At 40.6% G+C, this 26,166-nt stretch overlaps 1 protein-coding gene across 1 annotated transcript; it reads right to left on the reverse strand.

Annotated features, from left to right (window-relative positions):
- Window positions 1-47: 47 nt before the first annotated feature.
- Window positions 48-25,939, reverse strand: LOC104361256 (trifunctional purine biosynthetic protein adenosine-3-like). The gene is made up of 23 exons (XM_042789005.1): window positions 25,780-25,939; window positions 24,251-24,356; window positions 22,369-22,517; window positions 21,477-21,572; window positions 20,666-20,840; window positions 18,920-19,031; window positions 18,403-18,462; window positions 17,444-17,569; window positions 16,666-16,753; window positions 15,849-15,934; window positions 15,447-15,615; window positions 13,069-13,300; window positions 12,839-12,933; window positions 11,994-12,103; window positions 9,754-9,952; window positions 8,935-9,186; window positions 8,492-8,644; window positions 6,978-7,184; window positions 5,840-5,983; window positions 5,383-5,513; window positions 3,818-3,959; window positions 2,483-2,598; window positions 48-2,006 (listed from the first exon to the last, which is right to left on the reverse strand). Exons 1-23 carry the CDS (start codon window positions 25,811-25,813, stop codon window positions 1,734-1,736), a joined length of 3,255 nt encoding a protein of 1,084 aa, XP_042644939.1. The 5' UTR covers window positions 25,814-25,939; the 3' UTR covers window positions 48-1,733.
- Between the last annotated feature and the right edge of the window lie 227 nt (window positions 25,940-26,166).

A 26,166-nucleotide genomic window follows, 5' to 3' on the forward strand; every position in this document is an offset into this window, starting at 1 on the left:
AACTAGCACTCTATTCTCTTTTAACATTTTATTTGTTAAGTTTGGAACATTCAGTCATGCGTGCTATGCAATTCAAATAATATACAACAGGAAGTTACTACACAGTTACAACAGACTGAAAGCAAACTAAACAACGTGTGTATCATAAAAATTATCTATATATACCAAACATTTGTTAACCTTGCCTTGTTATGGTTCTTCCTTTTTCTCCCAGATGATGAAAAATACACATTCCTTGTTCCAGTTATTGGTGTGCAAAAGACAAATACAGATTTCTGTACATAAATGGCAGAGTTTACAGGAGGAAACTGAATTTTTTTCCCCTCCCTAACTACTGAAACACCACTAGCTACACATAAAAAAAAAAAAAAAAAAAAAGGAAAAATTTAGACATTTTAACTGGAGCTGACTCATGCTCTCAGACAGCCTAGTATAGCCGAGAGTGACATATACAGTATGTCCCTCACTAGTACAGCACATGTAATACCAAAGCAAGAATACATTTTTTTCATTGCGTGTAATGGCTATTAGTGATCCCTCCTCTGGAAAATTCAGCTCTGGCTACTTCTTCTCTAGTTTGTTCAAGCAGCTTCTTAGCTACCTTTTTTCCTATCATTTGTTACTTGCATGCAAGACATTATTCTGGCAGATACAAAATAAGCTTCCCACAGAAAAAGGTTTTATTTAAAAGCAGTGACTCTCTGGACCAAGCCAATCATTCAGTCAACAAAGAAAACAGAGATTTTTCCCGTCACTGCCAATTAAGCTGAGGATGTCTTGTTCTGCTCATTTCAAGGATGAAGGAGGAAAAATGCCTGAAATCTGGTGTTTCTAGTCCTAACCAAATTTTCATCCCTCAAGATCCAAAAGTTGTAACATGAAATTCTGGGAATATTGATGCACCGTCCCTTTTCAAGGAGCAGGGGAAAATGTCTAGATGTATGTTCAGTAGCCACTATTACACTGTATTGACAAGTAATCTATGAAGGGGAGTTTGTTAGTTTGGGGGTTTTTTGTTTGTTTGTTTGTTTTTTTTTCTTTTGCCTTTTAAATGTTCCCTGCCTTGTTGGCCTTTGGATGTCCTGCTTGGCAGCTCACAAGACTCTGGTCCTCACACTGGTGCATGTTTGCATATCCTCTTCTCTGTACCCTGAGGTGCTCCCACAGTGGTGGGGCTCACAAAGATGAGGTTCTTGAAGGCTCCCCCTTTCTCCCACAGAACTATGCATTTGTCCCTAGTGCTTGCTCACCCCCCAAATCCACACAGTGCCAGGCTGGGCCTCCCTTCTGATCTGCCCCGACATGTCTGGCCTCTTCCATCCAACAGGAGTGGGTCACCCTGTTGCAGCAGCCTGAGTCCTGTTTGTGGTTGCTCTGTGAAGCTCTTGGTGCAATGTGGTGCAGCCAACAAAAACTGATCCCTCAGAAGAATTCATTTCCCTCTGAAGCACTAGACCATTTTTACAGCTTAAGCCTCCTCTTTGCTTTGTAACACAGTATCTCCTTTACAGGTGAAAAAACAGAACAGAGAAATCCAAAATCTGAAATGATAGCTTGGCTTCCACCGCCAGGTTTGCAAAAGGAGTGTAACTAAAACTGCAAGCTGAGGGGAAAGGCTCACGGCTCAGAATGGAAAGCCGTGACACTGATACGCCTGCAGTCGAAGAGAAGCACATAGAGGGCAGGGAGGAGGAGGGCAGGACGAGCAGAGAGCAAGCCACTCATCAACCTGGCTACACCACATCGGTTTCCTGAGGCTCCAGAGCCGCGAGAGGGGATGTGCAGTCTCTCTGCTCTTCTGGAAGACACAGACTTTGGCTCTCTTGTTTCCAGTAGGTTTTACCATCAGCTCCTAACTGCACTGCTCCACTGGCCACCAGCTGCAGGGCGATGGGAAAAGCCCGACACTCAGCTTCTTTAACCCTTTCTGACAGTGTCTCCTCTGTGTCGTCAGCCTTCACAGATACCGGCTCCTGGTGGATCACTGCTTTTGGACTAGATTCCTCCTAAAATGGGGATATTGGGAGTCTTTTAGAAGAGGCTGGTGAACAGTCTCAGGAAGGTTACAGATGATGTGGACGGGGCAGAGAAAGTCTCCTGAGAGATCCCGGTGAGCGCACGTGTAGCTGTGTGCAGGAGGCTTAACGTACCTCTAGAGACGCTTGCCACCTCCATGAGGGGTACCTACATTACATCGGGGGTACGGCGGGGAGAGAGACATGGGCTAGAAGGTTCAGAGGGAAGTTTGCTGAGAGTGGGAGAAACTGAAAAAAAACCCCACCCCGTAATATGAAGGAAGAAGGCAGCACCTCAAGAAACCACAAATGCAGTGTAATCCTCACATCTTCCTGTTTTTACCGGTAACAATCCCAAGATTTCCACACACTCCTGTTACCTCTTCCTGTTTCTGCCTTCAGAAAGAAAAGAAAAAAAGCAAATTCCTTTTCATAACTTACTCAATGTTAGGCAAGAGGACACTTACCAGGACAAAATGCACTGTGCAGCCTGTGACTTTTAATCCAGTTTGCAGGGCTTGCTGATGGACATTTCCATCCTTGATTAGTGGGAAAAGTGATGGGGAAGCATTCAAAACTTTCCCTGGGCATCAGTGTGAGAGGGGGAAAAAAAAGATAGAAACAATTTGAACTGAATTTCCTCTAGAAATAAAAGTGAGAAAGTGAGATGTGATCATCAGTTCAAAACAACATCATTGAGCACCACTTGTGAGTTTAAATGGTCTCAGCTGCAGTCAGAATGTAACATCTTCAGATTCAAGTTAAAAAGCAGAACATATATATGGTGTTACAATCTCTAAGGAAGTCTGAGGAAGGGCTGCCCTGATCGGAGGAAATACTGCTCTTCCAGGAGCACAGGTGATGGTGTGCATGCTTTGGCAGTAGCCAGGCAAGCACGTTTCAGTTAAGGCCAAGGTCCTTGTTTGCTTTTGCGTCTGTGGATGGACAGATGGAGCGGTAAGGACCCCTCCCAGGTGACCAGCCCTCGTCCTGCAGACGAGCGGCTTGGAAGCGGAGGATGTCACACTGCAGCCTCACGCAGAGCCGCTGCACAGATGGAAGTGATTTTCATAGGAAACATCATTCCCAAAGGAGCCTGTCCAAGTGCGATTTGCACAGTGAGCGAGTAACTTCTGAGCGAGGCCTCAGGAGCTGGCCCTGGGTGCCCAGAGCCAGGAGGAAAAGAGGATCGTGCGTTCCCTGCTCCGCGGGCCTGGAACGTGTCTAAAGCAAGCTCTGCCCCGCAGCAGAGCCTCTCGCACTCGGGGGGCTGTAACGGCCGTACCTCCAGCACGCAGCGCAGAGCAGTGCTCCGCTGTGCAGCCCTCAGGGCAGCACAGGAGGGAGACGAACTGAGAAATCAGGCTCTCTCCCATGTTCTTCTGAGTGACAACTGCAGGGAGTAAGTTCGGCACAACTCCCCAGCACAGCTCCTTGACAAGTGACACAGTTGCACTACCTGTTCCCTACTGCAGACAGAACAAGCTCCTGCCTGCTCCGCGGGCATTTCTCCTTCCCAGAAGGAAAAGCAGACAGACCAACTCCGTGACCCTGATTTTGCCCCTCTGTTACTCTCTGCCAGCACAAGGCATTTCCCTACCAATGCACAGTCAGAATCCCAGCGCAGTCCCACTGGCTGGAAGGAATGAAAGCATAGGGCAGCCCCACGGATTTACATGCAAACCTCAGTGTCGCCAAGGCTGTGGGAGATTTAACCAAAAGATGAAGAACTGTGACCGTGTCATTCTGGTGAGACCAAGCATCCATATTTTATTTTCTCTTTCACACTTATAATTTCTTACCTTTCCATTTTCTGAGAAAAGGACTGGACAAAATTCTCATAAATCCTGAAAGACATATTAGTTCAACAGCAAATTCTTCAAGAACTCGGTCAATTGTGCTGTCAAATTCAGAGCGACTTCCATATAACTTATGATCAATCACCTAAAACATTAAAACACGTCAAAAGCCATATCAAGGAAATAACTTTGTGTGAATGAGAGTAGCTACTTGGGCAACAAAGAGAAAGCCAACTGGATTCACTCCAGGACACTCAAGGATTTTAAAAGTTTTAAGTTGGTACATCAGTCGGGACATTTGTGATTTTTCACTTTCCTATAAATGTTCCTGGGAAAAGCCCAATCACTTGCCAGCTAACACTGGCTGTATCACACAGGATGTGTAGGAAACCTGCACAAAGAGAAGCCAGCTGTGAAAGGAGAAACATGGATAATGTGGTGTAGAGGGAAATAAGGGGAAACACATCGGAAAATACGGACCTCTTACTCCAGCATGACTAGCCAAAGACTAAGGTAAAAATGACTCATTGACAACATCACCAAGTCTGTAGTGGCTTACTGAAAAATCATGAATTTCTTTAAAAAGACAACAAAGTGGCCACACATTCTGTGTAAGGGGAGGAGCAGTCAGGAACTTTTTTATTTCTATTCCACATCTCAGCCTCAGCTCCCAAGGTAAGTGTTGATTCCTGACTCTCTTCATGAGGACATTCAAAAATAAGGGGCTAACAAAGCTGTCATGCTCTTGCCTATGAAAATGTGAATGAAATTTGACATACTGTGACTTTTTTTGTCTAGAGATGAGTCTTTATACTGCCAGAAAAAAAGTAAAATGAACCCAACTCAGCTTGCTGAAAACTTTTTAATGCACGGAGAGCCTGTAACTATTTATTTCCATTGGTACATAGCTGATAACTGCTCAAAATCATTTAATGTTAGAAGGAGGAATTCCTGGTGGGCTGCATTTGAAATCCAAGTTGCCGAATGCTTCAAAAGCCATGTTCTATACTTTGACGAATACGATGACATGATGGTAGTCCCTTTCTATTTATTTTTTTTAATAAACAAACCAGTGAAAGTTTCTGTAACACGGTGCTACTCTACTGGCCACAGGCAGGAGAAGAGACTTTCATGGTGGCACTGAAAGTGACTGAGCATATGAGACAAAGGTCTTTCTAAGAAGGGGTGAGCCAAGGAGACAACATGCTTCTGTGTTTTGCAGAGCCTGAAGTCTTACTCATTTCAGCTAAAGCTTGAAGCTGCATGGGCCACAGTCTCAGACCCGAATCACCAAAGCACTTGCAGTTTTTAAGTCCCTTCCAGACTCTGGACCGTAACATTCACTGAAGAGATGGGAAAGACTCACAGACTGCAGTGAGCATTGCCCAGACAGCTTTCAGCTCTGCCTCTACTGATAAACTTTGACAGCTTTGTGCTACATCCACTTGCCTACGATAGGAGTTTTAAACAGAAGTGAAACATGAATGCTTACCAAACATTTCATAAAGACCTACAGATTCAGTAGCTGTGAGTTGGTGATAAAAAGGAAAGGAAATGGGTGTCTTTACCCTGGTGGGAATTCCAGCCCGGGCTGCATTTCGTAGTTCTTCCACACCAGACTTGTTGGAGATGACAAGGACAACTTGAGCACAACTGCCTGGGTCTTTCGCATAACTGATGAGCGCAGCAAGGTTTGTGCCTCAAATGAAGAGAAAGCAAACATTCATGCAATAGTTGAGCACCTATGACACTGAGAATTGGCTCTCAGTCCTGTTTATCTAACAATAATCTTGTTTTCAACAACTGCACAAAAAGAAGAGGACTAAGGAATTTGTGCACTAATAAAGCTCGCATGTTAACAGTACAATACAACTTCTTGACTTACATTCAAAATGCAACCTTGGTTTTAGTAGGGTCCATAGACTCTACTGAAAAAAAGGCAAGGTGGATGCCCTTGTATCAGGGCTGAATTCAGCCTCTCCTTTATAAGGACATTTCTCTGTGTGAGGATAAATGAAAGCTCACCTGTTCCAGAGATGAGAACAGCTACTTTAACTTTGTTCTTTCTGGGTTGGTGTTGACTTTCAACAACAGCGTTTTTCAGCAGATGTTGGGGGCTGCTCAGCTGCAGAGCTTCTAGAAGATTCTCGACTTCGATGTGAGAACCTCCTCCAAATATGTGAGGAAAATGTTAAAATACCTTAGATTTTACTTTTCCACCTAAATTTAATTTGTATAGTTTATTAATCATAAGTTTCAATTAAGAGAAAACCTATCAGCAATTAATTTACGCTAGCACTAACTGAACTACAAAAGCATTTACTACTTGAACAAACCAACTCATACTAGATGTGCGGATTTTGTGTTACTCACAGAATTGTTTACAAAGGCCTAAGTATGGCATAGTCTTTTCAAGGTTTATAACCCATCTTGTACACCTGTCTTCCTCTCACGTTGCAAAATTACATGAAAAATTATGTTGACAGAACTGAGGTTGCATTTTGGCTGCCCAAACTGCTCCCCAAGCTGTTTGGTTTCCAGAGGGATTTTGGCTCACGTCTTGCTGTATGTCAGCCAATGGACATACCAGCACATATGACTACACTCAGCTGTGGCCTATCCTCAGTCTTCACACAGGATCTGTGTGAGTAGGGAAGGGGTTGGAAAAGAAGTGGGTTGATTCCCAGGACTGTGGTAAAATATAATCGACTAACGTTTGAGTCCTTACAGACAGTCATCAGAGGGATTTACTCAAGTCTCAAGCAGGTACCTAGGTAAGACATGATTCAAATACTGTCACTCTGAAAACAATACATTCACTTCTCAGTGTCTTTAACAATGAAATCTAGATATGAAGGTGTTGGATAGCCTCCACCCTAGTGAAACAACAGGAAAAAGATGTGAACTACACAAACTTTGCAGTAAGGACTCTCCTCAGTGCCTACAGAACTGAAGACAACTGGTGACTCCCAGAAGATGCTCAGCACTTCAGAGAACCACATTCTAAAACAATCTAGAGCTGTATCAATTTAAAAATTAAGTAGCACATCCTAAGTGGAAACCCCTCTGAAGTGAGGCAGATGAATCTGTTACACTTTGAATCAAACCAAACTCTGCTTAATTTTTGTGAGTGTCTTCATTTTCCACTAGGACACCTGCTAACCTGTGTGACAAGGGGCAACAACTTTCCCAATCAGCCAAGCTTCCTCACATCTCTGTATGTCCTTAAGAACATGCTGAGCCAGGTCCTTCTGCACAACCAAGACTGCACCGATCCCACAATTAAACGTCTGAGCCATCTCCTCTGCAGAGAGGTTTCCCTCTTTGTAAAGCCAGCAAAAGATTTCAGGAATCTTCCAACTGAGAGCATCTGAAAATTAACAAGATTTGTATATGGTCAGCACAAATGTTTGCTAGCTATCTTTTACTATATACGGTAGCATATTGCAAGTGGTGGATTACAAGAGCTGATAGAGACTAATTCTTCCTATTCTAATACTGTCCAAGGAGGACACTGACCCAACTTCCAGTCAACTTTATAGGTGTTGCTTAGCTAGAGGTTTCTAGCCATAATCGGTGTGAGCCAAGTCTTCTCTAGGCTTTCTAAGGAAAATATGGAGAAAATGATGGCAAATTAAAACGTATTTATCCCTCACCAGCCAGAAGGAAAAAGCTACAGATGACTTACATCTCTTCCGTAAGAGATAAAGGAGCCATGGGACAAACCATCTTCTGGCTTTTTTTGGACTAATCGAATTCTTGTTTTCTGTTTCAAAGAATCAATAATTAGCATAAGAATGTATACTTAGTTGTGTTGTTGGGCAGACTGGAACAGGGCTGAGTGTTCTACACACAGATGGGAAGCATGCATGGGCTTTCACAGTGATCCCACTCACACAGACATGGCCTTAGGTTGTCTGTGGAAAGCCTGATGGTGCAGACCTGACATCTCAACTTCACTTTAGAAAACTAACAATCCCTTGGGCTTGTTACCTTGTCTGTTGTTACTACCTTAGTAAACTGGGTTTATTTTTTTCCTTTCTAATTTAATTCTAGAGAAATACTGAGAGACATACAGACACCTTCCTTCCCCTCCTCCCTATCCCCACAACATTTTGATTTACATTAATATGGTTTTATGGTTTTCTTCAATATTTTGAACTTTTTTAATATTTTGCCCAACTTCAGCTTCAACAGAAGAAGTTCCACCTTACTTAGAGTTGTCACATGCTAATCTGTTGTGAGGAAGCTAGCGTCTGCCATAAAACTGCATTAAATGTGTGTGTGTGTATGTGCGTGTGTACATATACTGTGGAGCGAATAATGCAAATTAATTCTCACAACAAGCTTTACTGTTTGGTCAAAATGTTTAGTATGGAGAGGTGTCTTGCAGAATACACAATCTTTTCAAAAACATTTTGTCCTAGAGATAAGCTGCTTTCAAACTCTCCTTAAATTTCCCTTCTCCAACGAGAGAGTGGTGCTCACCAGCCAATGCTTACTTGAAATAGGAATGCTTTTGGTAGGCTTTTTGGAAAAGCATTAACTTCAGGTCATTCGGTCTCCAACTATGTCGACATGTACATTTCTGAGTAGCTCTATAACTGAAGCTGAAAAGCCAAGTCCATGTGTATATAAATTTTGTCAGACAGAAACAGTCATCTTTTTCATATTTACCTAGGACAGCGCTGACATGTTCTGGTAGGATTCTGGAGATGCCTTCCAGCAACCCCTCCTCAGCAATGAAGACAAAAGCCTTCACATGCCCTGAGCGAAGGACAGGCAGCAAAGATGGACTGTACATTTTTGCTGGGGTCAGCAACACGTCCCCTGCAAACAAAAGTGTCAAATCAATCCATTTGTTTAAAAGGTCATTAGGTGTTTCGTGAGAATGCTTCTCTGAACAGGTTCCCTTCTGCTCTTTGTGGCAGATGACCTTGGGAAGTAGCAAAAAGTGCTGGCCCTCTGTTCCAAAATTGGATGCAAGCCAACATACCTACACCAAAGACTGATTAACCCTAACCCATCCTGAAGTAAACAACCCTTGGCAGCACCTAGTTTTGAAAATTTCTGAACACAATTCATTTGCAGGTTTGCTTTTGAGAAGAAACATATTGTACCTAGAGTCTTGTCACCACAACTGCCAGGTGCTGGTGAGGAGTAGTGTAAGGAGGACATTAAGAGAATCTTCCTTATGGTGCTAAAGCCACGACCGTGAATCCTGGAAGAGGCCAGTCCAATAAGCACATCCTCCTCATCAGCTCTCTGCAGCTGCAGAAGCATCTGCCCTCGCTCCACTGCACCAACCACAAAGCCAGCCAGGTCATACTCTCCAGAAGAATACATGCCATGCACCTCAGCCATCTCCCTGCCTAAGTAGGGAGAGAAAGCAGTCAGCACTACTGTATGTTTTACTGTTAACTTTATAGCATCTCCAACAATACGCGATGTAACCAGGATAGCTGCAGAGACATGCAGTCTAAGAAGCACGTGCAGATATATTTTTTAAATCCTTCTTTATTTCTTACCTCACCTCAAGATTTCAACAAAACAAAGCTTCATGAAGCTACTGAAAGAAGAAACTTTTCTTTTTCAGTTCACGCTACTTATCTGGCACCTCTCGGCTATGACTGAGTATCAGAGAGGGAATGAAAACATATTAACACTTCAAGAATGTGAGGAATCCAGTTTTGCTCTCCTTTGTACAAGGATACAGGAATTAAGATCCAGATGCATTAATAGTAAAAATCATCCCTCTGTGCTGACCGACCATTTTGCAGATAAGGAAGAGTTTAAGCCCAAATACTTGACGTTTTTTTCCACCAAACAGAAACCAACAGTTCTAATGCCACATACTGCCTCTGCCTATAATGTCTGTTTCACTAGTAATTGTTTCAACATCAGAATCTTCAAATCTCAAAAGAAAGGAGTGTTCATACCCAGGAAAGCACATCCTGCATTTCTGCAAGCTTCAGCTATTCCTTCTTTGATTGTTTCAGTCACTTCAGCATCAAGTTTGCCACAGGCAAAGTAACTGAGGAAGAAGAGAGGCTCTGCTCCTTGAGCCAGGATGTCATTGACACACATGGCAACCAGGTCCTGACCTATGGTGTCGTGTCTTTTACATACTTGTGCAATCTGCAAAACATGGTGGGAAACAGCAGTGGTGACAAGAAATAAGCAAAATTCAGATGTTAACCAAATAAGCAGAAATTTTCTTTTCCCTGAAAAGAATCACTGTAGAACATACATGCAGAAGGATAACCTGGTGCATCATCTAGTTTAAATCAAGAGAAAACAGCTTGTTTTCTTGCAGAGAAAAGAAAAATTATTTTGTTTTTTGAAACATTAATTCAAATTGTAGCTTCAGCTACTCAGAAATTGTCCTTTCAGGTTGTTTGTTTGTTTGCATTTTGGAATATATTGTCAATTCCAGAGTAAGAGATGTCTAAAAGCAATTACAAATTCCCAGGATATTCAACATCCTAGCAATTTTCAAAAAATAAGGTCAGGTTGCTCAAACATTACAGTGTGTTCTGCTTTATTTTTGACTACTAATTTCACTGGACTATGCAGCAAAACTGAAACAATTTATTAATTAGTTTTCTTCTTCTTCTTCTCCAAGTCCACAGGGAATGAGATTCTTCAGTCCTACCCTCCCCAAGGAGTCTTTTTATCTCAGCTATCTCATGTCACAGACAACAACATGGGCCTGGTCTGTGGGCTCCTCTGAAAGACAGGTCTTTCACAAAACAATAATATTTCCCTCAGAAAGGCTGCTGTTTGGTTTTAAAAGAAATTATCAAGGTGTTTGCATCCTCCAAGTAATGAAACCTGATTCAGACATCATGGCTTCTACAAAGTGGTGACATTTACACCACTTTATTACAAGCAGAGTTTTCTACACTGTTGGGGATGCACCAGAGCAGTTCAGCTTGTGCTGGCTGCTGATGTAGATGCACAGCGCCAGCTCACACAGTGCAATTCATCTCTGTCAGTTACCACTTCAGGGACTGAAATAGGACAAAGATTGCGTATGTATGGATCAATTTTCAAAGTAGCTACCTTTTACTGACACAGCTCTATCAGTGTAGCTACACCTGTGCAGAAAAGCTCAGTATGGACAGATGGGCAAGGGAAAAATGCAGATGAATACCATCACTGTCTTCAAAATGGTAACAGATCAGAACCTTAACAAAGTCTGTGTTTGGATTACAAGCCTGATTTCTTTTACCGGCTGGTGGATTTAGAAGTGCTATGGAAACCAGTCATCCCATGTCCTTTGTTGCATTATAACACCTCCCTCCCACTGATCTAGTAACAATTCGTATAGACATCAGCCAACTTTTTTTGGCCAAAGAAGAGTCTTGGGAACAGCTTTTGTAAACACAGTTGGGGACGTGTCTCTGCCAAGCCCTTGGAACAAAGACTCGCAGGAGCCAGCACCAATCACTTTTTCATGCTCAGAGGCGTCCAGGGATGTAAGACTGCAAAAGACTTTCTGGATCATTATGTTCAGTCTCATGATATTGCAGGAAGCCACACCATATCATCCCATTACTAAAGGTATAAACACCAACTTGAAATAAGTTCCTGTGCTTGAGCAGTGAAAGGCAGCTTCAGACCTCCACTCCTTTGACGGCTGAAAGCTGCCTTCTGATTCAATATATAAATATATTCTTGGCTCAGCTTATCCCATGTGTTCTTGTTTAATAAGCATTCTTCATGTATTGGCTTCTCTCTGCCTTTAATGTTTATCTCCTCCATCCTCCTTTTCCCCAGTGCCCTGCCAGAGGTAATCATGCTACCTCTCTGGATACAGGTTATTAAGCTGAGCCTGACAGTTACCAATTCAACGCTTCCCTGCACTCCTATGAACTAATCTTTCTCAATGCCAATGGACCCTCTATTTTATAGCAGAATTTCTGGTTCTTAGTTCCTCAAGTACTTACTTGATTTTTTTGATTTATTATCATTTCATCACAAAATATCCAGAGCCTCCATATTCTCAATAACATATGCCCAGGCCTTGCTCATTGCCAAAGTTCAAATGACCACTGCAGTGGACTTGAGATGTATTTATAATGCTCAGAAGGGTGCAGATGGTGTAATTGGCTGTGGCATTTAAAACAAACTTGGGAGATAACATAAGCTTTGCTACAGTCAAGTTGCAAGTTACCTGCAGTTTAGGTCCAAGGCCTTTAGTTTGAGATACCAAGATAGGATCATCATAACCAGATGCTTTCAAGTCAAAGAAACCAGCAAAGCCTCCTACTTCTGAATGACTGCCTGCCAAGTACAAATAAGCAGCATTTTAAAGGGAAATAAAGAGCCCCAAAACAGTCACCAAGGCAAGTACTGCAAATTATGATTTCTTAGAGAAGACAGAACTGTGTCCACTGACAGAAACATGCACAGCTTTATGAAGCATGGACCCCAAAGTCACATATTTCATGGTGGTGTAAACAGAACTTCATTATTCTGTATTTGTGTCCTATGGATTGTGGATAGCGAAGGTTAAACATTTTACCGAACTGTTAACAGCTTGCCTTTTTCCTTTATGTAACTACTTTTTTTCTAAGGGGAAAAAAGTCAACAGGGAATTTTCCTCAGTAGATCACTGCTAAGAGTAAAGGACACAGTCTGAAGAGCAATTAGTAAATCCAGTGACTGTTAGCCACACCCTAATAACTGTTTGGATGTTGTACTCAGATATACAGCCAGTAGGATCACTTCTGCCCAATGATGTACAAATCCACTCCATTAATCCAGGAGTTATTCTGTTCACTAGACTAACCTTGAAAAAGTGCAATCATCTCCATGGTAAGACAACTACTTTTTAATTAAGCAAAAGAAGAGTGATGAGGAAGAAATTAAGAGTTTTCTTTCTTTGTGGTGACCCCAGCCCAGCTGCTCAAGCTCAATTTCAATGCCAAGAATGCATTGATCACCTCCTGGGGAAAACAAAACAGTTCTGTTCCAGTCAATATACTGAGGAAATTCAAAGATTCTTCCCAGTCTTACCTGATCTGGTACCACTTACAATTGACGTTTCTGGCTGATGAAACAAAACATCACTGGTTACAGTTTCCACACGTCTCTCTCTGTATATTAGACCCCTGCAGGGAATAAAGCACATGCTAGCAGCAGCAGTGACATTTTCTGCATAGACCATCATTCATCACACAAATGGGAAGAGCGGATAGAAAACTTTGGGCTAGCATCTATTTCTGCTAGTGCCTTTGCTTACATACAGAGACACTTTGAGGAGCCGTATACCCCGATGTCCAATGTCCTTCCTGTAAGTGGCACCCTTGAAATGTATGGCCGCTACACCCCTGTTGGCTTCTGCCAGGGCTTTCATCAGGTCCTCCTTAACAGCAGTAATGGAGAGGACTCTGCCACCACTTGTCACCACTCTGCCATCCTTCAGCGTTGTGCCAGCATGGAACACCTGCAGCCCTAACTCTCTGGCTTGCAGCAGCCCTACAAAAGCAAAAGGAATTCTCTGAATATTTTAAATCATGTACTGTGTTGGCAAAGTAGTGAAGATTTATGTCCTTTCTTCAGTCAAGGGAGAACAACAATAAAGCTTCCCACCTTACCTTTCTTCTGAGAAACAGCATTACCAGTGAAAGGTATCCCATTCCACTGGCCCTAAAACTCCCTTTTGAGACATCTAGTAAGGACAGAGATCACACAGGAACAGAAATAAGGGATCCAAGAGCCACAACAGGACATAAAACTACCCTGTGCCACAGCAAAGCTGTGTTGTATATTGTAATTGTGAATAATTTGTGTCGGGCTTTCCTGTATGAAATCACAATTCATAGCCGTTTACTGCCTGGATTTTCCCTTTTCCCTGACATTAAACCATTAATGCTAATGTTACATCAGCACTCCCCTAGCTATTTTGCTGTGCCTACTCCACACAACATCCTACCACATTTGGAGTCAGTGCCCTCCAAACACTTGCAGGTGGCTGTCCAAAAGCCAAAACAAATAATGTATTTTGTTCTTTTAATTTCTCTCCATGTGTTTTCCTGTTAGGGGAAAGCAAAATTGTTCAGGGCTTTTTTTAGATTCATATCTTGATGAGAGGATAAGGGAAGAGGAGGAACTGCTGCCATCACCTGGAAAAAACAAAACAAAACACAGTTTTCCCCTTGCTATTGGCTAGATAGATTTTATAAACAAGTAAAAAGGACCTTTATGCTTGCTGAAGGTACAGTGTGTTACATGGCCACAGCACTGCCCGGATAAGGTCAAAGCTGAGCCTCAGCTGGCCATGCTGCAATGGAAACCTAACTCCTTCCCATCATGTCTTTAGGAATACTCCAGAATAAAATGTTTGTTAAGCCATTAAAATGTGGGAATCAGTGTGAAAGATAGGAAAAAAAACTAATAAAACCTATACAACTCCAGAGGATGGAGTATAATCATAGAAGAATGGATTGAATTTCACTGTTTTGACTGGCTTTTTTTTGTGATTAACAAGCAGGGGTGGTCACACCATCTCACTCCTAAAGATATGAATATCAACTTGAAAAGAGTTAAATTCCTGAGTCTGACTAGTGAAAGGTAGCTCACTAGCAGAAGAATTCACCCAGTTACGTGGTTTGGATTTTTACGGTTACAGAAAAAACAGAGTTTCCCAGAATATCACTGACAAAACCAAAATAAATACAGTGAGGGAACTGGAAGAGGAGGGTGGGTGAGGAGAACAGGACAGAAGAAATCTTGACAAGGGAAAAAGCAATATAACATGACCTTCTCCCTGAGTGATGTAGGGTAACTGGAGCTCTAACAAAATTAAGGTGGCCTTGATACAAGATCAGTTGTCTGTGTTGCTTTACACAAGGCACAGTGTTGGACTGGCAAGGCAGTAGCTGAGGAGGAAGGAAATAGTTCTGCAACAGTTCCCGCTGGTTTTGAACATTTCAAAAAATCTTAATGAGATATTAAACCACAAGAATTTTAACACAGAAAATTAATATTGGTCTAAAGATCACATGCCCACCTCTCCAAAAACCCTTCAAGCCCTATGAAGAAGAGGCCCTTATTAGTATTACACAGCAATGACCCTGGCTGGCTGGCACAAGGGATGGAACCACACTGATGGTGGGGGCATGCACTGCTCCTATTTTAAAAGCCATAGGTCCTCAAGTCTCACCCTTACCACCTGGTCAAGCATTAGCTAAGATAATGTGACCTCCTGGCAAGGGAGCAAAGCTAGGAAAAAGCAGTCATGTACTGGCAACATTGTGGTCCACGTTTCCAGCACAGGTTGTGGAAGTACTTCACGTGGACACAGCAGAGTTATTCCAGGAGAACATAATTCCCCATCACCTTCTTATCTCAGCAACCAGTTACAGGCAGAGCTTTATAGAACGATGTAACTTTAAACATTTAGCCCCCGTGCGACTTTGGACAGGCACACACACTGGATAAAAGATCCTACCAAACAGCTCTCCCTTCCACAAAGACAAGGAGTGACAAATGAAGGCAGAGTCTGGTAGGGTGGGAGGGGCAGGATATAGGAAAGCTGTACAGATCCCTGGGAGAAGAGGTAAATGCAAACCTACTGAAGGACTACACTGAAATTAAATAGTAAACAATCTACTGCAGTTACCTGTTACCTCCATGCCTTTGTCATAGTCTCCTGGGTATCCTGGACTTGCCATGACCACACAGGCAGCTGTACTATTTTCTGACCAGGCTGGCATGAAGCTGCAGAGCTTGCCATCAATTGTTGCTTGAATCACTTCATAAAAATCATTTTTAAGCAGTGGAAGAATTACCTGCAGAAAATTTTCATAGTGCTAGAAGTTAATTTTTATTTTGCTGACATGTTGAAATTCAACTTAAGGAAAATTCAATTAATAGAGTGAAATCTGGCCAAACTGAAATGACTGTATTTCCCTATACCAGTAGATTTGGAAACTATAGGCATGCAAATTTCCCTAGAGGTAAGCCAGAACAGTCAGAGCTAAAAGAATGAAGCATATTTAAGTTTTCAGTATCTTTCACTCACCTGGCACTGAGGGTCACCAAACTGACATTTAAAGTTTAAAATTTTCACACCATCTCTGGTAAGTATTAAACCTGTTTGCAGCACACCTGGACAAAAAGAACACAGCCAAGCAAATTAATTTAAATGTTTATTTTTCAAGAACTCCTTTAAATGCAACACAGTATTTTGGAATGTGGGATGCATTTCTGCAACTCATAAGGAATTAGGAGCAAGGATTCTGCAAGCACTTGAATGCAAGTCATTATAATTCCACAATAACCAACAAAGTGGCAAGCAGCACCTTGAGGAACATTGCATCACATTTTAGGCTGAACACAACAGAAAGCAACTCCTCTGCATCAGAAAGTCTGCCTTCCACTACAGCTCTCTAAATGCAGGCGTTCAGAGATCAGAAGGAACTGACAGGATGAAAAAGTGACAGCTGTGAGCATCACCTTACATTTTCAAAACAGCCTTAAGACAAAGATCTTAAGAAAACTTACATTGCTCTATGTAGGAGTGATCAGTACAACTGAATTTAAGTATATATTATACCTTGGACTACAAAGAGTCTGGTTGCAACTGTTTTAATAAAAAATATTTAATAAAAACACAGTGTGTTTTATGGAGAAAAGACAAAAGTTCTTTTCTCCAAAGGAAGAGCTATAAGCCAAACAAGTAAGACTTAATACTGCATGAAAAATGAACTACTTTTTTATTTAAAAAACAAACAAAAAAGCAAACAAACAAATATTATTTGGAATTCAAAAACAATCTCTAACAATGAAACTAACATTGCTATGACTTTACCTTGTTTTTCAGCTGAATGCTTACTTACCTACATATGCTGTTCCTTCTTGTCTCATACTATCAACAACACGTTGAAGGATAGCATCATTGATTTTCTCTAGAAGAACTTCTGGAACCTGATGATCAACATCAAACTGATTGAGACAGTGATGACATTTGCTGGACTAGCTCATAGGCCCTGGAAGGACTGGGGTAAGTAAATACCCCAGCTACATCTTCTGCTCTCCCACCCCCAACCAGTGCACTCCTTCCATTAGGGTGCTGCTGCCTGAAGGACAGATATACTGATCCTCTGTCTCCCAAGATTTTTTGTTTGGTTCTTTCTTTGTAAGGCAAATTTTAAGGAGGTTTGAGACACTGGCAACCTGGGCTGTACACAGTAAGATTGCTTCTCTAGTTATAGAAAAACACACTAATAATGTACTTGAGCAGCATATTTGGAACAATGCAGTCAGCTTTAGGAATCAACAAGAAACCCAGGGTTATGTTCAAGACACAAAGACTCCAGGCATGTGGGGAATTTTGCAGGGACATTTCAAGTGATGCTAGCAGGAGCGGAGGAACACCGAGATGAGGAATAATGGAAAAGGTAAAAGAGAGACCATTCCTCAGAACACTAGCTCATTAAATCCTAAAGAATGACTACTAAAATTTGAGCCCTATATTGCACTTACACAAGCAAAGTGTCAATCAATTCCAAAAGAAATCTGGCCTATGTGGTAGAAACAAGATTGGGCCCTAAAGGAGATATATTAACCACAGATGTGATCAGCCTTATTGCAGGCTGAGGAGGAGGACTGCTATACCTGTGGAACCGGACAGTAGGCTCCCATCCCTCCAGTGTTTGGACCCTGGTCACCATCCAATAATCGTTTGTGGGCCTGGGCTGGGGGCATTGAGGCAACAGTGACACCATCCGTGAAGCACAAGCACTGTTAAGAGATGCACACAACAGCAACAGTGACAATGTCCCGTCCCAAGGGAAGGTAACAGGCTGAGGCTCAGTTCTACCAGGGAAATTTAGGAATTGAAGATAGAAAGCAGTAGGATCCACTTACTCTGCTGCAAGCCCACTGACCTGAAGGACAGATTCATTGAGCTTTCTTTCTCATTTTTAAATAATCAGGAGAAACGGTGGCCCTCATAAGAAATCCTTTCTGATGAATTAGATCTTGACCTCTCAGTCACATGGACATATGCTCACCTTAAGGCATGTGAATAGTCTTAATTGACTTGACAGAATTTATTCATATGTTTCGAGTTAAACCTGTGTGTTTGCAGATCTGGGGCCTGAGTGAGTGTGAGGTATTCTCAGTGCAGGACAAACCTTGCACAAAGAACACGCTTTCAGTTTTCATGTGGCATATAATATGCATGCTTAAGTTTTATCCTACCACTGAATAGTAATCCATGGTAAGGAAAGTGTTGAAATAGGCACTAAATATTAGCACAGAATTATTGATGTAACAAGAATTACCAAGACAAAGTCCATACAAACATGTTTTAGGTCACTTCAGGCAAAAATATCATCTTCCAACTAAAAAGATCACCATAATCACAATTTTATGGCTAATGCAGAAGAAAATTCTACTGACAACATACATTGATTAGTATGACATTAAATTGCTTACACTGCATATTTATTTACGTAAGTGCAAATAAACAAAAAAACCCTATTTGAAACAATAAACTTGTGTGTTTATTCACAGAGAATAGCAAAAATACCAAAGAATAAAAGCATATAACCACACCATTGATCACGTACAGAAAGTTCTTCCCCTTGAAGAAGTTCTTCAATAACAACCATCTCTCCAAACATTCCGTCCTGTACAAAAAAAATTTCTCCAGTTAGCAAACATGACATCTACTGGCTAAACTCTGTCTTTATTTTCTTTTAACAGAAGAAAACAAGGTCTATGAAAAGTATTGGCTTGCTTGAATTCTGGTATGCTGAGCAAACACAATAGAAACTCATCTGCAGATAAGGAAGATGCATTGAAATGCACCTTATCAGACCCCAGGAGCCAATGAAAAATGAAGAAGCTGGAGGGGCAGGGCAGCAGGGCTCAGTGCTGGAACAAGAGTTCAGTCACAAACTCTACAAAGCCCTGCTAGCTGCCCACTGTCTGGGGCAAACATGAGGAATTTGAGGAGCATACTCAGAGAAATTCCATAGTCAAATGGGCAAGTTTCTTCTGAAAATATTTGCTTCCTGTGGCTGAAATTACAAACTCACAGAATCAAGAATTGTATTCCCACTGATTAATGGAAGATTTATCCACCTGCATCATCTCTTGGACAGCTCTGCAGGCTTCCTCTTTGCTGGCTGCAATAGTCACTTCTTTTCTAGCAGCAGGGCCCCTTGCCCGTACAACTCGTGCAGGAAAGTCTGTGCTTTAAATGAAAGCAAAAGTGAGATTCGGGCATCCCTACTGCATCCAGTGAAATTATCATTTTTAAGCTGAATGCCTCCCATATTCTTCCTTTTTTTTCCAAACAGTTGAAGAATAACACATCAGAAAAACACAGAGCCCATCATGTCATTGAGGTGAATGGACTCTTATAAGCTCCCAGCACCGGACTATGGACCAGAAATCCATGAATTCTGTTGTTGGTTCTGACACCAACTCAATGTATATCCTTGGACAAGTCACTGAACTTTAACATCTCGCAGTTTCTTCCTCTTTTCCCTGAGTTGGGTTACTATTTTATTCATGTCATAGGTTTGGAAAGATGAACTCATTGATGATTGCTAGTTTTGTAACACCAGATTACAGTACGTAATCCTATAAACCACTATGGAAGTTCTGTTTAGGGTTGTAGGGTTAAGGCTGAGTTAGCTCTTGCATGTAAAGGATATGTTAGAACTAGTGTATTAACACTGTATGCCCAGAATTGTTCCACTTACTCTTAAATGCAAAATAAATCTAGAAGGAAAAAAAAAAAAAAAAAACAAAAAAGAACAAAACAGCATAACATTAACATATTTTAACTACACTTTATCTATCCACCTCTCTCTGGCTTGAGGCCAGTCAAATAAAATGTTCCTTTTGAAGACCTGATTCTACACACTACTAGCCTGTTTTCTGAAAAAAAAAATCTCATTTCTCCTTTACACATTACGATTTATATTAGGATAAATCTCAACCCTCGATTCATGCAAGCAGCCAAAGCAGGATCACACAAAGCTCCCTTTTTCCACATCTCAGTGTCCTGACCTGAGATACAGTTTTCCTTTTTGAGTCTTATGCATGCTTGCAGAAATACCAGTTGTTGGCCCGTTTCTCTACATGGCAGTAATACAGACTAAATGCTGTTACAGAGCAAAGTCAGTGAAAAGGTTGTTTTTATTTAAAAAAAAAAAAAGTTCCACTAGGTTATACCACATGTAGCACGTGACAGCAAAGACAAGAAGTCCGTGAAACCGACCCACAGCTACAGACCAGTGTTGCTGAACACAGCAGCTGCTGTGAGACTGGATCAAAATAGCCACAGTGGTAAGTTACTCTCCCAGAGGATCCCCAATGACTTCAGAGGCATTACCGTGCAAAGCAATTGCGAGATATGCAGTTACATTTCTCTCTCCATGTAAGAGAGATGCTGTCTAACCTTGAAGAAATAAGGGTATACTCATTAAGTTATGAGTATTTGACCAGTACCTCCCAAATCACTCCACAGATAGCATTTTGCTGGTAACTGTGTAGAAATTATTCTTACCCTCATAGAAAGACTACTGAAATATTTTTCTCTGTCACAATTTTTTTATCTTTTGAATAAAAGATGCTCTAACTAGCATCCTGAAGAAGCTGATCAAAGGGAAGAAGAGCTGTGATCTGTGAACAGAAAAGTCAACCTGTTTAAGTTCCCTGCACCTTCATCATCTGTCTCTAATTACAAAACTAATTAATTCAGTAGGTACTTGAGAAGAACAACAGTTGAAAAGTTACCAAGTTCTAGGTAACTATCATGGGTGAAGGCCAAATGCATCTACAAATTGACAGAGGTGTTTCCAGTATCAAAATCTTTACCTGATAATAAACCTACAAGCCTCCTGGGGATTGGTGAAGGCTTTCCATCTTGCTGTTGGGATCCCATGTCGATCCAGAAAGGCTTTGGCAAAACTGATGTTGGATGCCAGCTGGGCTGCTTTTGCAGATGGTCCAAAACACCTAACTCCTGCTGCTCTCAAGTCATCAACAATCCCTAATTATCAAAAAATAGCAAAAGATGCAAGTCGTCTCTTTGGAAACAAGTCATTTTGACAAAAGGAAAACCACATTACCATTCTGGCACTCTGTTACACGTTTCCTTGTCTCAAACAGCTAATTCATCCTTACAGTAAGGTTCTGCATATCCAGTGACCTATTTCATCGTTTAGTTTTAAGAGGTCTTCAGCTCTTTACATTACTAAGCACTGTCACAGTTACCACTCCATGACTATTGGATAGAACTGTCTGGTACTACAGTAAGTACTGATCTCACTGTACCACATTACAATAAATGCACATGATGGTCTGGGTACTGTTGCATACAGCGACAATGTTAGGACTATTGCAAGAAAATTCTTTATATAAAGGAAAGCAGACCACAAGACACAAGTACTTGTAACCATTACTGATTCTTGATTCTGCACGTTTTCCCCTGCTGATTTCTAACATACAAAAAACAGCATACAGCTATGAAGCCAAATATTTTAAGGGACTACAATTTACAAGATAATCCAAATTTTCTTGCTCTTTAGCTTAATTCACTGTGTGTCCTAAGAGCCTAAAGAGGTCATTTTAAAGCAGAATTCAAGATGCTGATTTTTACTGTCAAGTTAATTTATTTCAGCCTTACCAGCTGCCAAAAGAGCTTCTTGTCCAACTAACACAAGCCCAATGTTATGATCTTTGCAGAACTGGGTAACAATAGTGTGATTGCTCACTAATACAGCTGAAAAGGCAAAGGAAATATAATTAAGTTACCACTGTAAAGCCTAAATAAGAGATGAGAGATGAGGATGTTATTGTTCCATCTCCCTACCAAGTATAATTAAAATAATGAAACAGCCCTTGAAGGGCAAAGTAAAACAAATAATAGAATAATGACAGAGTTCAAAAGGAACAGTGAACATTTCCAGTTTCCACTACTGTTTTAAATATACATCTGAGAATTTATCAAATGCATTCTATTTGCTATATGTAATCAATATAGACTTTTTAAAGCTGCTTATCATAACAGAATAAAAACTTTTAAAAATAAAACTGTAAGTTCTTAAAGGAAAATCAATTTCAACATTTGAGCAAAGATTTACTCCATGCCAGTGCGTGATGTAGCTAAATTTAGCTGGGCAGCCTGGACAGATATCAGAGAAGTTTCTATCCAGAAGTTAATAACTTTGAGCCTTCTATTCTTCTGTTAAGTTTCACTGAAGGCCGTCAGTAAATTCAAACATAACAGTGGGAGAAAAGAGATGAGGTATAGAAACACACAGTCTCATATAAGCCTCACTATCCTAAGAACCTAGGCTAAAAATAGACATAGTATGATGTTTTTCTAGGCAGTTCTAAAATTCAGAAACAAAACACACACAAAAATCTGTGCCCTAAATATTTTGTGGTATCAGTAAAAGAAAAGAATCATTGTTATCTTCTACTGACTCAATACAAATATAGTCAGGTTTGTTCCAGTTCCAACACACATATTACTGATTGCTTGGCACAGTATTTTATTTTTTCCCTCTTTTTACCTGAATTTGAAATTTTTCCATTGTCAGCTGTTCCTGCATTTCCTGGAGCAACAAACACATGTTTTACATGTGGAGACTGGGCCAACTTCCAGGCCAGCGCATGCTCTCTCCCTCCGCTGCCAATCACAAGCACTCGATCGGCCATCAACCTGTGCAAACCCAGGATCATATAGTACTATCTATTTATTTCACAAACACATGTAAAAATAAGCAAAAATATATAAATTATATCTCTGACTTATAATTGGTAAGTAACACCAATCCAGTTTGTATTAGAAAGGTTTCTGTAAGACGTCTGAACAAAGTGACTGTGCCAGTAGTGTCACTGGATGGATGCACCATTCACATTTGGTTTAAATATTGACAACAATGAAATCACTGAGAATATTTTCCACTTGTTTCAGCATCATCAAAATTTCCTCTCTTAAGCATCCAGACTGAAATAATCTTGTTATGGCTAGGTCTCATCAAGTCCTTTGTACAACTACACAGGACAGGACTGAAAGTTTAATTCAAATGCTCTAGGTAACTTACCAGATAGATGTATTTCAAACTGAACACTGACACTGTGGTCAATCTAGGAGCTTTCATGAGTGTAACATCCTCAGTAATAAATGGCAAAGACAGTTTTCAGAACAGATTTTATACTTCGACAATTGCTAAGAGGGCAACTTCAGCAGAACAGCATGCTCAATAAAAGAACAACTGTTAATTCCACTAGCACACTGACATTTAAAACAGTTCCTCAACAATATTTATAGGCAAATTAGTTTTGATTTATTTCAGAAATATTATCATACTCAACATAGGTCACATCTGCAAACTTAATTTTTCCATATCTGCTGAATGTGGACAAGTGTCAGAAAGGAAAAACATCCCAGAACATGACCTTTAAGGATGATGCTAATGACATAAACCAGTCCTTACCCAGGAAATAGATAATAAATTAAAGATGTCATAAAACTCTGGCTTTGCAAGCAACGTGTCTGCAGTCTTTTCCCGAGGAATCACAACCATTGGTTTCAGTTCATTACGTACCTTCCAAAGGCAAACAGAAGCTAAATGGTGACACTGAGGTAAAATATTTCAGAAAAGGAGTTCATAGGGCTGTGATAAATCAATAATCATGTTTAGAGTTCCTGAGACAGTACTAAGGTGTCTTAAACTAATATCAACAAAATACAATTTAAATATATATTTTTTTATAATTATTAAATTGTCCAAGTACAATGTAAGTACTTCAAGTAGCCTGTCCCTGGGGACTACAGACTGTTGTGAATTATCTAAGAGACTAAATTTAGGTTTTAGGTATTGTGCTCTATGTGTATAAACTCAGAGCATGAGCTTAATGCTCTATCAATTGCCTGGCTTATTTCCTTGCAAAAGACTTTTCTAAGTCTTTATACTATGTAACTATCCCATATGTCAGACTTTGTTTTTCCTTTTGTCACTGATGACATGTATTTCTGGAGTTACTAGGAAGTTGCTATGAACTTAAAGGTAAAGGGTTACAAGCACTCTAGCTGTAACAAAGACATCAACATACTCTCTAAGAAGCTTCATTATGTCCAACTGTTATTAATAAAAAGCAAAATGTTTTTTAAAATCAAAATTATTTTTTCTGTTAAATACAATTTCACAATTTACTGAAGTTTTTTTTCTAAGGCAGAATAAATTAAAGTTCCTGACCGGAAAGAGAGTGAAACCAAGCAGTGCCTCCTACCCTGTGGAAAAAATGCACATTTCCATTTCACATCATAGTGAGGACACTAAAGACATTTTTTGCAAAGCAGTGCAAAAGCATGCTGGAAGAAAAGAAAGCTGGTGAGACGGTTGATCCTAGAGGAAATGCTGATGTCTCACTCGAATCGTCTTCCCTTACCGTGTCAGACCCTGCTGTTTGTCCACACAAAAGGCTGAGGAGTTCTCCAGATGGATTCCAGTTCCTTCTTCAGCTCCTGCTTCAGATCCAAGCGATTTCTGGTCTCCTAAAGCCAAGGATAAGGGTGAGAGGGTGAAAGAAGCAGACAGACCTGCTTGCTGCCCTGTCCCCTTTTATCCTCCTGACAGGAGGATCTCCAGCAGGATCCCCTTAATGCTGCCCAGCCCTTCAAAACAGACCTCCCCACAGGCTTCAGCAGCATGGACCATTCTCTCTTTCCATACTTCCTTAGATAACAACAAACACAATTCCTCCCCACCAATCAGTCCTACAATATTAATAGTATTCAACTCTAGGAAAAACAAAACAAAACCAAACTACAATGTGGTATCAAAAAGCTGAGATAATTGCTCAGTTCCCATGTTAAAAGTGATTTTATATTCTCTGACAAGAATCTCAAAGACAACTTGCTAAAACAAAACACAGCTTTCATGGTTTACAGATAAGCTGAAACACTCCAGTTAAAACCTGCACACATAACTCCCACAAACCTCTTCTTTGTAATAGAACATATCTCTAGATGTATATATAAAGGTTATATTAATATCTAACAGACACTGGAATTGCATCCCCCTTAATTACTACCCTTTTTACCTTTTGAAGAAATTTAATACACGTAGTGCCACAGATACAATCTATATAATAAGCGTTATTTTGTTCTCCACTGGTTCCTACACCCTCCTCTTTAACAGTCTAATCCTTTCATGATAGTATCTGAAATCCTTTACTTGACGTCTGGCAAGCTTGCAATGCTACCACTCTTCACTGAAAACAAAATTAATGTATCCCAACACAGCACTGAGCAGTATCTGTGTGTTTTAAAGTCAGTCAAAGAGAAATGTAAAAATACATTAATAGAAACACAAACCATTCCTTTCATACCACTGAAACAAATATTTAAAGGAAATCTGCAAAGTTTGTTTAAAGCTTCTGTGGAATTAACAGCTTGTGTACTGTTGAACAGAACCTCCCAGTTTAAGGAGACGTGCCTGCTACAACAGTCTTAAGCGTCACTTACTGAGTATCTGCAGACTGCCTTAGATTTGCAAGCTCACAGTTCTACATTCTCTACCTGTGACTGAACAGCAAAGCACCACAAGGAAAGAAGAGTCCTATTTCTTAATTGGCAATAAAATTTCTCTCTTTTGCAACAGTTTCTGGAATTTCTTCCTCCAGCCATGAGGCTGTGACAATTTAAGTCAGAAACAGAAGTCCTGTAGCTCTGAAATGTCTCACTGCAACATGATTGGCCAGAAGATAAATTAAACTTGCATTCAGTCCAGTGGGTCAATTCGTATTGCAATTATTCAACCAAATTATTTTCTTAGGTGATGAAGTGAATATGCAGAAGAGAAAGTCAATATACACAGAAACTTCCAAAATCAAAATATTTTACAGAAAGCATATTTTAAATGAAAAAAAACAAAAACAAAACACAAACAAAAAAAAACAAAGTAGAAAACCATTACCTAATGAATATAAAATATCTCTGAAACAATGCATTTTGATGTTATTCACTAAGATAGTATACTGGCAAAGCCATAACCGGATGAGCAGTCAGAGTATGATACTGCAATCTGTAAAATGGAGCAGATTGCTCTGTGTGGTTGCTGCTTCCTTTCAGATGTCAGTGCCACCAATTCACTGGCTGGCTACGCAGCATGCTCAACCATACCCCACCAAGTACCATTAACAAAAAAAAAAAAAAAAAACACAAGGAGCTTTTTTCGTTTATTTTTTAATATTAGATGCTGGTGTTCAGGGAAGAAACAGATTTCTATTTGTCTTCCATCTGCCGGGCCTGCAGTTCGTGCATCTGGGTCCTCCTTTCGCAGCTGAGGGTGAGAACTGCTTCT

The sequence above is a fragment of the Tyto alba genome, unplaced genomic scaffold (genome assembly GCF_018691265.1).
Source record: "Tyto alba isolate M040663 unplaced genomic scaffold, T.alba_DEE_v4.0 Super-Scaffold_14, whole genome shotgun sequence".
Lineage (NCBI taxonomy): Eukaryota > Metazoa > Chordata > Aves > Strigiformes > Tytonidae > Tyto > Tyto alba.

Coding starts and splice junctions, on each gene's coding strand:
- LOC104361256 (XM_042789005.1), bottom strand. CDS start 25,813: ATGCATTGTTTCAGAGATATTTTATATTCATTAG. Junction 16,754..17,443: donor CCTACTGTCCGGTTCCACAG/GTATAGCAGTCC, acceptor GTTGATCATCAG/GTTCCAGAAGTTCTTCTAGA. Junction 7,185..8,491: donor ACATGTCAGCGCTGTCCTAG/GTAAATATGAAA, acceptor GTTAATTTTCAG/ATGCTCTCAGTTGGAAGATT.